The following is a 13,906-nucleotide window of genomic DNA, read 5'->3' as shown; positions in this document are numbered from 1 at the left end:
AGTCTGATAAACCTGAGCCTGGATCGAGTTTCCGGTGGGTGAGAATCAAACCTGGTGCTCATATCTGGATTTAAATGTAAGTTAATAAAAGTCACTGTGTTCAAACTGATGCCTCCGTTAGCTGGAATCAGAGGGCAGAGCCGGGCTGGCAGATTGTTACAGCATGCAGAGGGTTTGTTATGGTTTGAAAGGTCAAAGGTCAGGTGTGTGGGAGTGAGGGGGTTAAATTAAAGGGTTAAGAATCGACGGGTCTTACGCTGATCGCTCTGGGGACGATGGAACTGAGGAGCCGTTACTGAGAGGAAAAAACAAACAAAAAGAAAACAAAGAAGAAGAAAATGATTAAACTCAGGATCAGAGGGAAACGATGGTTTCTCCAGGACGAGTCCGAGCGGCATTCAAAGACGTCTCCGTCCCGTGAAGACGCGTCGCAGAGGGTCTCCTTAAACTCAGGCTTACCTGCGCAGGCCCGAGTCGTTGGCCACCTCCTCGGGGATGAGCTCAGCCTCGCTCTGGGCAATCCTCAGCGCCAGCTCCCTGTCCCTCCTCTCCTGCTCCAGAACAGCCTGCCGAGCGGCCTCCTCCTCACGCTCCGCCTGCAGCTGCAGCTCCATCTCCATCTGCACACACACCGAACACACACACACACATGCTCTCGTTCAGTCGCAGCACACCTGGCGCATCTCCGTCGCAGTTAACATATGTTCACGAGTGGAAGTGCTGCTGCAGCCAGCTTCCAGTTCACTTTCTGAACGCTCCCACTTTGTCAACCATCTGCTGGTACAAACATGTCTGCCAGCTTCGTTGTGGCACGGCTGGCGTGTGATGCTGCATCAGCGCAGGAAGGTTCAGCTGCTCAGGCGTGCAGACGCTTTCAGCTGCAAAACATCAGAAAAACTGCAGCAGCACAAGAAATGACTAATTGCTACGTTCACCTGGTGAGGAGACGGGACTCTCAGAGATCAGGAAAGACGCCATCTGATGTCGCAGTGTGGCGACGTCAGATGGCCTGACAGGATGCAGTAAGGCGGAGGCTCATGCGTTACAGTGCTGAAGGTAAATATGCAGCAGTGACACAAACGCTAATAGATCTCAGCTTCAGCACTTTATTCCGCTCGTGTCAGCGAACACGCCGACTTTTCATCAGAGACTTCTCTGGTTGATTTTCATGGTTTCACTGCAGCTTGGAGACTAGTTTGAGAGTGTTTGCAGACCAGGTCCACACAAACTACAGATGATTCTGGCAACTTGCTGGTTTTTGCAACTGATTTCACCGAGCAACCTCCAGCCACTTGCCACTGACATTGCTGATTAACATCAGCAAGCAGGATGCGAATTTCAGAGTCGTGTCATTCCGATGCTGAATAATAATGAAAAAAGTAGCATTGACAAAAACCTACAGGAAACCACTTCCTGCTCACACCAACAAACATGCTAACATTTAGGCCTTCTGGCCTTCATCACAGCTCCTCTGAAGCATCTCTGACAAATTCAGTTTCAGGTCTTCTCATCCAACATCCATTATTCCAGGGTTTTTCTGTGCATCTCCTGGTTTTGCAGTTTCTCCCAGATATCCTCCATCTGCATGAGCCTAAAACTCGCTGGAAAACGTGCCTCAGTGAGTTTTGTCTGCACAGAGCAGTGTCTGCACAGACACGCTGAGACGGTGCATTCATTCAGCTGTGTGCTGTCAAAACACAGAACGAGGAAGACAAACACGAATCAAGCTGTGTGTGCCGCTCTGTGGGTGCGTCAAACATGGGTTTTCTTTTTTTGTGTTCAGTTAATAATAAAAATAATAATCAGTTCAAGCTTCCAGAATTAATAACTCATTATCGAAAAGTTGTAAAAAGAAAACCAAACAAAAAACCTACAAACAACGCCTGTTTTTAAATCACAGACGATTTTCATCAAACCTATCCGAGCCCGTCCATCAGGACGTTCTGAACCCGTCTGGAGGGAAACAGGATTTAGACGGCGCAGCATCACCAAAATGATTTCACACATCGCCGGCCTCCTGCCGGTTATCACAGGATTGTAATTTTATTGAAAAACTATGGAAAAATATTTAAATCATTAAAATAATGACTGCTTTTAGTCTTTTTGCTGTAACATCAAACCAAAGCAAATTATTTTGACCTTTACTGAGTTTATTTTGATTCCTTAGTGCATGTTCATCTTTTTTAGCTCCTTTTACTTATAATAATCAAAATAAATTTTATTTTGTCATCATTGATTCACTGAAGCCATTCTGACGTATGTGTGGGCAAACCTTCCCAATCTTCAGAATAAAGAAAGATGATGTCATCTTCTCCTGATTGGACGATCATTATGAAGCTTTGATTAATCGGGCAGCCATTCGTATCACTGCTCAATGATAACACAGTCCAATAATCACCGACTGAGCTGCTCATTAAAGCAGGAACAAGGGGTGGCGAACGAGGGGCGGCGCTAAACTGGATGATTAATGCTCTGGCTTCCATTTTCCATCATGAATCAAGGGAAACGGCTCCTTGACTGGCTCAGGAAGGTCGCAGGGATCTGAAGGCCATCACTTCATTAACTGAAGTTCATCTTTCTTTAAGGTGTGGACGAATTCTTTAACCTTCACGTTTTCCATGCGGTAACTCCTCTGAGAGGCCGCGTCGCAGTGCAGCAAGTTTTGTTCACATGACACCACTCCGGGAATATTCTGAATGTTCTGAGTTTAGTAGCTGCAGATTTAGCCGCAATATTCATTTTAATTTATTACACAGCTGCCTTTTGTTTATGTTCCTGCTTCATGGTGAAACATTTGAAGGTTTGGAGCCAACAGACCACAGCTGGGTTTTTAAATGCGAATTCAGTCGTCAGCTGCTTCAGGGACAAGTTGGATTTAACAGTACTCCACATGCTGTTTTTTAAAAAAAAAAAAAAATTGTTTCAGTGTTTTTCAGTCTGTTTGTTTTGGACCGATTAAAGTGCACACCTGGAGAAAAACCTGAGGAACTGCAGAGGAGAGGCCGATGTCTCTGTTGCTGAAAAATAAAGCCAACACTGAAGCAACAAAAGGTGCAGTTGCTCTAATGTCCACTTGAGGCCCCAGCAGCGAGTCCCACGTTAGCACGTCCAGCATTACAGCAGAAATAAAAAAAATTCACAGCCTGCTGTAAAAATCAGCTTCAGTCTCTGTGGATCGTTTCCTCATTTCTCACAAACCTCCAAGGGTTTGCTTTTTTATAAATCACCTATTTAAACCACACACATCATCAGTGCTCGGCTCATATTGAATATAAGCAACAACAAAAACAGAAGAAAAGCCTGTGACTGTGTTTATGATGTGTGTGTATGAAAAAACACAGATTTAAGTCAACTTACTTCTGATTGGCTGCCCCTCATAAAAACAAGGTTTGAAGAGCAGGTGGGTTGAGTTTCAAGGTCACTGCCTGTACAATGACACGTCTGATTTGACCCACTGGGGATCCACTGCATGCAAGTTTGACCAAATTCTGACCAACAGCGGAGGAGCAGCAGTGATCTCTGTGGACGGATGACGGACACCTCGCTGTGTCGAGCTCATCAATCCTTTGACCAGCTGAGCTAAGAACAGTGACACAATGGCTGAATGAGGAGCAGAATGTGCTGCAGTAAGACCCCTTTGAGTTGACTCTGATGGGTCATGTGATCTCAGCATGTCACTTCTAAACGCTTCACATTCAGATTGACGACCCAAACTTCACGGCGTAGAGGATCCTGAGGCCCAATAAACTCGGCAGCGCGACTCATGAAAATTCTGAGCATTGCGAACGTGCTGAGAAGCCCAACAGCTCCAAGTTGATGGAAGTGCAGCAGATTTGTGGGTAACCCAGCCCAGGGGCTCTGGGCTGCCGGCCAACAGCTTTGATCTGAACAGCCGCCGAAATCTGCACTTGATCCGGGCCAGGTCGACGCCCCGGGGACCCGAAAGGCACCAGCCGCCACGGCAACAGATGGGCCAAACGGAGATGTGCTAAATGATAAACATAAAACCCTGTGACCATAAAACCCGCTATCACTCTCTCTCTCTCTCACACACACACAGCATCTGCAGAGAGCGCAAGTATCAAAGAGCAGATTTTGAAACCTGCACAGTCTGGAAACACATGACGCACATGTTTGAAGCGTCACAGCCGCCTTTAAAAGCATGTCTGACCCACCTGCAGCCTCGCTGACACCGCCAAACCAACAGTTTCGATCACAAAGAATAAAAGTTTCCTCCGTGATGTCAGCCACTGCTTTGGACATTTTAAAGCTTCAACATTAACTTGAAAAGGTCAAATTCAGGGATTTCAGTTAGCTACAGCCACCTGTCAGTCAAAGAGGCCACGCCCCTAGCATGTATATTTCTGCAGTAAATCTGTTATCTGCTGGGATTAAATCAGGATTTCTCCCGCTGGTCCCCTGTAACTTCCTGTCTGCTCCACCAGAGTCTGTAACCCACTTTATTCTCATTCATATTCAAAACCAAAAGAACGACCACGACAACATCTGCTGCTTTTTCTTCTTTTAAGTTTTAGTGCTTCTTCATCCTGTATGCTGTATGCAGGGTTTTGTAAAGCGTTGTGGGACGTGTGCATGTTAGCAACGTTACATAAACACATTCTGGTTTCTTGCTCTCCTTCGGAACATCAAATCTTTATGATTTCAACAAAGCTACACCCTGATAAATGTTTTAATCTACAAAAGGCTATACAGCTTGGTACAAGCGTGGCTCTTCATGCAGTATTGCCTCATTCTGCTGCTGTTTGCTCACACAGAGCGACTTCAGCTCCTCTGCTAACTCGACAAAAACCACAACTGTTAAGTAGAAACGCAGGTTAGGTGTTTCCTGTCAGTTCGTCCAATAATTAATGCTGCAGTTCATTTAGTGGCCACTCGGGGCTCCAGAAGTGACTCTGAAGCAGTTAAATGTGCTAATAAACCATCCAGGAAGTCTGCGCTCGAGGATATTACCTTTTACCGATCAGCAGATATCTCTGCGACCAGTGTGTCCACCAAGCTAACCAGCCTTAGCTGATAACTTGATAACTCCACCCTCTCACCCAAACATAGTCACTAATGGCTTCATATGTCAACGGCCATTCAGAGTGTGTGCTTTTGTGACAGACTGCTGGTGACAAAGAGCCAAAGATAAAAATCCGCTATTTGCAGACAACCAGGTTCATCACTTGCTTTTTTAATGCTTTAATAATTAATACGTCAGCCTCAATCGCACCTAAAGAGGGACTAAACTAGCTCGAAACCTCTAAAACTCCTAAACCACGCTGAGCTGATCTCAGTGAACATCCTCTCTGTGGCACAGAAAGACAGAGAGGACCATTAGAGTGTGATGGAGAGAGATGAAGAGCGGCCAGGTTCCTGCCAGAACAGCCAGAAATGGATTAGAGCAAAAACAGAGCTCCACGGGAGGGATTTCAGGGCTGTAACTCAGCCGTCCTGCAAAGACAAATCTGTCAGGATGGAGACACAAAAGCTCCGAGCGCACAAAACTGCTTCACATCAAGCCCGGCTGCTGGCCTTCATTTAAACCGGAGGAACTGTATCTGGAGACGTTTGGTAAGTACACCGTGAATATGCAGACAACAGGCTTAAACATAACCTTGTTTCTCTCTCACAGAGAGTAACTGCTAAGGAGTTTGAGATCAGGTGGGATTCGAAATGATGGTGATAGCATGACTTCAGTTCGTGTCATTGTCTAATTATGGGGAGGGTTTGGTTACACTCTACAGACCAGCTTTGCATCACAGCAAGAGCTGTTTTAGCCCCTCCCACTTTAAGTCAACTTTCTTTTGATTGGCTGCCCCTCTTAAAACAGGAGTTGGGCCGGCCCTTTGGGCAGACGATCACTATGTTAGGGATATGCCCTCTGTATGACATCACACAGGGGCAAGAGTAGAAAAAAACAGAGTGAACCTGAGCATTCAGCTCTCACACATTATTTGTACACACACTGACCATTACTGAGACTCTGGCCATGTTTAACACAAGTACAGTTCTAATTGTTTAAAAAAAACCCATCTACCAAAAAAAGGGGGGGGGGAAAAAGTACACGCAGTACTCGGTGACAGTGGGGAGAAAAAACATAACAGGAAGAGACCCCAAGAGAGCCAGGCAGGGGCAGCCAGTCTGCTGGTGGAGCTCCACCAAAAGAGGATGACATAGAAAAACTGGTCTTTTTATTTTGATAAGAAATATAACATTTGCTGATTTTCTTTCATCACAACAAAATCTGAACAACATTTTCCTGTTGAAGTCTGAACGTGTTTTTGTAACCATAGAAACAATAGTTTCACATGCCCGCAGGTTGAACTGAAATGATGTGTTTAGACTGTACGGTCGGCACCGCTGCCTCACAGATCGAGGGCCGTGGGTTCAAACCTGGGAAGGGCCCCTCTGTGGGAAGACTTTCTACAGGATTTTCATATCAAAAAAGATTTTATTTTTTTTAAAAAAAGGTAGTTTCATTGCTTTTTGTAACACAGAAATGTCCGAGGAACTGAGCACTGATTTAGGAACGTATTTATGTGAAGATATCGGCACATGTTGCACTTTGTTGTGTTTGGTGTGGTTTTATACGAATGAATAAAAGTTAAAAACACAAGTTTAATTGTGCCTTTCTGTAAATAAGGACACATTTTGTAAATAGAAACAAACTGAATCGTCATCCTCTTGTTGTACCTAATTGCAGAGTACTCATCACGGTGTCACACTCTGGATTTTATTTAAAATAGAAACTCAAACAGCCCCTTTTATAGACGCTGGACTGTTAACCCGCAGGATCCGTCCTGTAAATCATCTGCAAACAGCTTCCAGGGTTAAAAACAACAAAGGCCAACAGAGCGCTGCTGTCTGCGGGCCGCCTGCAGCGACACACACCCACCTGAATCCGCCTCTCCTCCTCCTCCCTCTTCTTCCTTTCCTCCTCTTCCTGCTTCCTCTTCAGCTCCATCTCTGCTTTCCTGCAGAGACGAAACACAAAAGCAGAGATGAGGGCAGAAAAGCGGAAAGAAGGCAAAACACATTTGGAGGAAGAGTAAAACATCAGAGAAAAGGAGACAGAGGGGGACTGAAAGTGCAGCGCTTCTCTGTGTTCACCGTTATGTTGAGCGCTCTCAGACGATGATGAATCACTCATAAATACTCAGATCTGAATGTAATCAGTGAAATATTTGCGGTGTGACACCAACTGCCTCTTGTTCTGTTTGTCTCCAGAAGAACCAGACCTGCTTTCCTAGCTTTCATTCTGACGCTTTAGTAACAGGAGTAAAAACAGCTTGGAGGGGGATGAACGCGAACATAACCAACACATTTTCAGCAGCGTCAACTCAGCCCAGTAAACACCGTTATTAACAGCTGAAACCTTTTACCAGAGGCATGATTTTCTAACAGAATAAATATTTTGCTTTAAAAGGCTTTTTGAAAAGTTTGTTGCAGGTTACTGATCCGTAAAAACATCTGGCTTTGTAGCTAATTGTGCTTTTAGCTCCATATTTGGTCTCCACCAACCACTTGTTATCACCTTTAAAAAGTTTAAGTTAGCACAGCAAAGAAAGGTGCATCATTTCAAACCCTACTTTCATTTAAACTCAGTTACACATCAAAAAGTTGCTCCGTATGAAAATCAGATTTAAAGTGGAAAAACAGACCTGTTGGCTTCTCTTCATTTCCTGTCACACATTTTTATTAAACAAGGTTTCGATGATAAGTGCACATAAATCCTGAGAGCCAGACACTCAGAGTAACGCTCCTGCACAGAAGCCCCACCCACCTCCTTCTTTATGAGGGGCAGCCAATCAGAAGAAAGTTTTCTTGACAAATGGAGGAGCAAGAATGGCTTGTTTCATATAATTTTCAGTAAAAGTTAAAGGAGGATTATTCTAAGCTGTGAATCATGCAAAGCTACTCCAGCAGAGTCATTAAAAAACAAGGAGCTGGAAATGAGCAGACTAATCCCACAAAACTAATTTCATTTTGGGTAAACTGTTTCATCTTTGTAAAATGATAAAAGAGTGATGCTGCGTTACTGGACGAGACGTCAGCTCGTTAGACTTCCTGTGAGAGCTCACCTGGTTGAGGTGGCCGTAAGGCAACTGCAAACATCTCTACTCTCCTCTCTCATTAAAAGCCACAGAATCCCAGTGTAAGACTTTATAATTACTTCAACAAGACACAGAGTCAAGCATATATTTTAAAAACCTCATTTACGAAGGTGGAATGAAGAATATTTAGTAATCTGCTGATTGATGGATTCCTCCTGTCGTCTCTCAGCCGTTTTATTTCTGTTGTGCGCTCACTGGAAAACTATCAGACCACCGAAGCTCTGACTTTTGGCCTCTTTACTACCTCCAGCTTGTCCTCGCCGGTCATGCAGGACCTGAAGGTTATTGTGCTGCTGCACATGCTGCGGGCCGCCGTAAATAGAAACGTCATCTTTGTGTGGAAAAAGATGACAGAACACGGGGCTCCTTGTTGTCGTCAAGACAGAAGTTTCTGGTTTCTCATTAGCTGGCAGGCTTTAGTGCGTTCTTACAGATAATACAAGGATTAAGGCTGCACGAGATATGCTCTCATGACCTTCAGTCTGTGACCTTCAGGTGAATCCTGGGGGTTCATAACTCGCCAGAGGAGGAGAATAAAGTGAAGGGAAGAGGGCCATAAAATTCAGGCTGTCGTCTCTAATGTCTTATATTAGCAGCTAGTGGTTTGTGACGAACACAATGGCCCCCATCAGTCCTCCTAAAAGACCTTCCATCCCGCTGCAAACAGCAATGTGGGGGACAAACCCATGTGAGGAATACGAATGCCACAATCTAGGCGGGAAATGAAATTTTCCGTGTAAGCGATTGCGGCGTGTGATGGATTCAAATCCTCAGCAGTCTCTTAAACATCAAAAAGACCCGAGGAAAAGGATAAAGAGTGAAAACGGAGCGCGGGAGGCGGCGCGTCATCACTCCTGGATGGTTTTCTCAGCCTTACAAATATGACGCTCTGAGGAGGGCTGTAACAGCTCTGGTTGGACAGCAGTCTGAGGTTACCTGCATAGCCAGAGCCCCTGAAGGCAGGTTTAGTGCTGAGGCTGGGCTGTTGAACTTTGAATGAACTTTTTAAGGAGGACGGCTGGTATTTGTGCACGTTAAGCAGATAAAACAGAGCTTGTAGTTTCTTTACTAAAGGACGTGTGATATTCAGGTGGAGCTGTTAAAGCCTGGCTGATGTTTAAAGATAACTGTATAATATGAAGTTCATTTTTTGTATTCCTCCCATGTAACGTGAAGTTTTAGCTGCCTTTTTCCTTTTGGTTCAAGTTTTGGAGATTTCAGAGGTAGATGTGTCTGCCTTCACTTCAGTATAATGGAAGCAACCGACCCTCGCCTTGTGATATGGTCCAAAGTGCTTGAGCTGAAAGAAAACTGGAGCTTTCAGAGCTGAAGAAGGCTCTCAGCTGAGGGGTGAAACATCTTCAGAAAGCTAAAAGAAGTCCATCTGCCTTCGACCTGGATCACTGAGACGCTGCACGGAAACACCTCCGATTTATTAACTACTCGTATTCAATCATATTTATACTGATTTTATTTCTTGATTTCAATTTTATGCTCTGTGCTTTAAGCTAAGGTGTGCTTGTGTGTGTGGTGTGCTTTTATATTGCGGATGAAAGAGACTGGTGCATGAGCCGAGGTCGGCATGTCTGCATCCTGGTTGGAGGATGCAGACAAGAGATGTTGCTGAATCTAAGCAGATCTTCTAAAGCCCCACCCACCAGGCGCATCACACACAGGAAGACCGAATCTTACTTCCTGTGTGGACTTTCCCACTTATTGTCAAATGATGCCAAAACTGTCAGCGCTGCGCTTTGAAATGTTGTCGGACGAGTGCACGTGTATTCTACGGGATTGCTAGGTCTGTGTTTTAGTGCATTGTTAGGTGGTTGCTAGGCAGCATTAATAACCTGTGTGTGTGTTTGTCAGACCATGGTTTTCAGGAGATGCACAAACTCTACAAGTGGGTCACTTTAGCACATTGCTTGGTGGTTGCTAAGCAATGTGATGGCATGATAACATCTGATACAGGGGCCTGAGATGCACCTGTGTGCCAATGTTGTTTGATGGTGTAGGAGGAGTTGGCGTGTTTTATAAGACAAGCTCTCAGAAACCTGAGACTAATTCTGCAGAGCTGTGGTGTTGAAGTGAAGCTAAAAAAACCCTACATCGTTCACAGAAGGTGGTGGAGAACAAAAACGGAGCTAAAAAAGAGAGTCGGACACAGCAGGAAACTAAAACAACTCCAGCTGGACACAAAAGGCTCTTGAAACCTGAAACCAACATGAAGCCAATCGATATAAACATGTAAATTTAGCTTTTGCCATTTTTAAATCCTCAGGTATTACAGGTTACATGGCAACGCACCCCGGACAGTAAAAACTTCCAACAAACACTTCATCCTGAAGGCATCATCTCTTAAATCCTTTTAATGACCTGCTGCATTTATGGACAGGAATAACACTCACACATATACATACACACGCATGCACACACACAGATAAACACACGCACGCACGCATACACAGATATACACACATGCACTGCTGTGGTAAACACTGCTGTAAATCTGTGCTGAGCCGCCTGAATGTGTTTGTCACTTCTACGAGTGCCTCTCCATTTTTGGCTGCGACAACAAAACAAAAGTATTTCAGTGAAGAGGCCAGAAACATTTGAGTACTCCAACTTTAAACACCCCCCCCTCCCGTCGCACTTACAGCCGTCTATCCTCCTCCTCCTGCTTGCGGCGCTGCTCCTCCTCCTCCCTTCGCTTCCGCTCTCTCTCCATCTCCTCCTGGATGCGTCGCAGCCGCTCGCGCTCCTCCTCCTCCTTCTTCTTCTTCTGCATCTCGGTCAGCAGCTTCTCCGACCGGGTCACCAGGCCCCTGTACTCATGGTCGATGTCGATGCGGCCCATCATGGTGGTCTGCAAGGCACAAAAACAAGGTTGCACTTACAGATCCTGATATCTGGACTGTGCGGATTCAAAGCGCTGGATGGAGAATCTGTGCAGGCTGATCTGTTTCACTGCATCACGCATGTGAAATGCGAGAAAGCGGTTATGATCCACCCTCCACCCTCATCTCCAGCCACGAGATACGAATAGTGACCGAGCTTCCTCCGAAGGAAGCCTTAGAGACAGGGCGAGGAGCTCGGTTGATGCCACCTGGACGTTTCATGTATATCCAGCTGGAAGGAGGCCCGGGCAGACCAGGACACGCTGAGTAGGTGGGCTTAGACCCCTGGCCCTGCGTCCTGGAGCTACAAAAGCATGAATAATTAAAACCTATATTCTTAATGGAGTCTTTGATAGCTAATAATGAGCAGCCCAGGAAGGACAAACCAAACTCCACAGGTGTCCTGGTGTCAGTCCTGCTAAATACTAAACTGGAGTCTGTTTATACATTTCTTTTCCTGATCTTCGGCTTATTATTATTTTATCACTCACTTGAATGACAAACATTTTTCCTATTTAATTTTCCAGTATTTTCTCATAAATATCCAGATTTTTCACTCAATTTGCCACTTTTATTTTATTTTTTTGGCAACTTTCCCATCTTCTTGCTGTAAATATCTATTTTTTCGTGTAAACATACGACATTAAACTCCCAAACTTTGATTTATTTCCGCTGAATTTTACCCCAGCTCATTCAGTCTAGTATTATAAATATCTTAAATGCTGTTATTGAGTTGTGGCCAAGCTGCAGCGTGTCACACACGTTTATGTTTCTGTGCTGAGGCGGTGGTCGTGTAGGCCACATCTGATATCTGTGATCACAGAGTGAAGAAGCCTGCCTTTAAGTCTCTGCCAGGGATACAAAAACTCCCTTGGAAGCGTCGGTATTCTCACGGTTCACCGTCACGCCGTGTTCAGTTGTCATCGGGGCACGATCTGACATTTGACAGACAAACACGGGGCGGGGCGGTCGTGTAAACCAGGATGATGAATATTCATGTGCATCTGCTGTCACCAATGTTCCCTCTAAGCTGCGCGCATGCGCAATTGCGCACTGCTGGTCTCTGCGCACAGAAAATCTGTGTTGCGCACAAAAAAAAAATCTATCTGAATTGAAATAAAAATTAATACTTTAACAATTCTGTTTTGCAGTGTTAGTCAGTAAGTGACTGGCTGCTCCCGTCTACTGTTGCTCACAGTGGTCCAAGGGACCGCTCAGGGAGTTTGTGTGTTCGCTCAGACACATGAAAAATTAGAGGGAACATTGGCTGTCACTGCACCCCTTTTTCCTCCAACTGGCAGTCACTCCACAACAAAGCTGCGGGGCGGAGTCTGAAGTGACGGGAGCCTTTCAGTCAGACTTCCTCCGCCGGCGTTTGTCCCTCTTATCTCGACACGTATCGCGGTGAACACCTGTCAGCCTCACGCCTCCACCACTTCCCTCCAGGAAGAAAAGTGACAGGGAAGCTACGGTGTGCTAAATTATGGAAATTAAACAAACAAAAAAAAAATAATCCACAGCGGCACGTTCAGGATTTATGACATCCACGGGTAAGATTATCTTAGAAGAAGAGGTGACGTTACAGTCAGACACACAGTTTAACAGGAAATACCATTATGACAGTGAGAGGGTCGCTTTAGAGGTGCCTGTGAATCAACGAGATAATCAGACAAAATTCCTCAAATCACATTCAATCATTCAATCAAAGACTCTTTTTAAAATAAATTTACAAGCATTTGTCTAAAAAAAATAAAAAATTTTTTGTACATTTCCATAATTTTTGTTCCAAATTTGCAAACTTTTTTCTCATAAATGTTGTATACATCTCATTTCATTTCTCATAAACATGGCACTTTTTCAGTGCGCGGTCAAACTATGCACCACACCCACCTTGATTTTGACTATCAGGGTGTCGATGGCGGCGTCCAGCTCCCGGACCTGTTTGCTCATCTCCTGCTTGCCCTCCTTGAGCCCGCCCACCACCTCGTTGAAGCGGTCCATCCTCTTCTTCAGGTTACGCACTTTGACTAACCCGTCGATCCTGCCACACAGACAAAAGGCCTCAGTAATGAAAAGCATCGGAGGGAGAGAGCGCCAATGGGGGGCTCGTTAACAGCGGGCAGCCGTTAAACGCTGGTAATCTCGTCACCTGGCAGTCAGCAAAGCGCCGTCAGCTCTGCTGCAGAGCTCGCTAATTACTCGCAGAATAATCTCAATCACAGTTTGGGCTTCAACACTTGATTAGTTTCTCTGATGACGTGCTGTTTAACGCTCACACTCGCCTGCATCTGATCAGCTCTTCATTTTAATCACACTTAAACTGCATCTTTTTACTCAAGAGAGGTTTTTGGTGGAAAATCACATGTGTCACCACTTTACTCGATATTTTAATCAGGTGTGTGCAACATGATTCGTGGATGCAGGTGTGTAAAGTCTTGTTCAGGACTTGGATGCCTGGGCTTCACGCGCGTGACCGAAACCATATTTATGACGTGCCAAACGTGGACTTTGTGCCACCTCCGCTTTGACGATGCTCATTTCATGCTTGTCACCTTGTCATGTTGCTTCACTCAATCTCAATTTGTGCCCAAACTCTTCCCGCCGGTCATCAGCGCACCCCCACCCGGCTTCTGTAATCACACACTCCAGCACATCCTGCAGCGAGGGACGCAGCGTGGAGCGGCAGGTTGTTTATCGGCGAGAGATTGGTGGTAATAAGCAGAGCTGAAGCATCAAAGAGCAGCCGTCTCCGAGGGAAACGCGACACCGTGGACGTGAAAGAGGCCGATAGCGAAGAGAAAGCATGAGGAGCAACAGGTGAGCATGAGGGGTGTGTAAGCATAAAGAGGAAGACGGAGATGAAGAAAACAAGGGAAGAGGTAGAGATGGAGAAGA

General features: G+C 45.3%; 1 protein-coding gene across 5 annotated transcripts in view; it reads right to left on the bottom strand.

Moving 5' to 3' along the window:
* LOC134642647 (unconventional myosin-VI) overlaps window positions 1-13,906 on the bottom strand; it is a 147,583-nt gene that overhangs the window by 31,552 nt on the left and 102,125 nt on the right. For 3 of the 5 annotated variants that reach the window (XM_063494532.1, XM_063494534.1, XM_063494535.1), the window contains exons 25-29: window positions 12,902-13,052; window positions 10,772-10,980; window positions 6,899-6,977; window positions 460-620; window positions 257-295 (exon numbers count right to left, since the gene is read on the bottom strand). In XM_063494532.1, the coding sequence (XP_063350602.1) occupies window positions 257-295; window positions 460-620; window positions 6,899-6,977; window positions 10,772-10,980; window positions 12,902-13,052 (639 nt within the window). The remainder of the gene's footprint in view (window positions 1-256; window positions 296-459; window positions 621-6,898; window positions 6,978-10,771; window positions 10,981-12,901; window positions 13,053-13,906) is intronic. The other 2 variants (XM_063494536.1, XM_063494537.1) reach the window with 1 other exon arrangement.

This window comes from Pelmatolapia mariae, linkage group LG15 (assembly GCF_036321145.2).
Source record: "Pelmatolapia mariae isolate MD_Pm_ZW linkage group LG15, Pm_UMD_F_2, whole genome shotgun sequence".
In the NCBI taxonomy this organism is placed as follows: domain Eukaryota; kingdom Metazoa; phylum Chordata; class Actinopteri; order Cichliformes; family Cichlidae; genus Pelmatolapia; species Pelmatolapia mariae.
The sequence above is the reverse complement of the archived record's forward strand: the minus strand, read 5'-3'. Positions and strand labels throughout refer to the sequence as shown.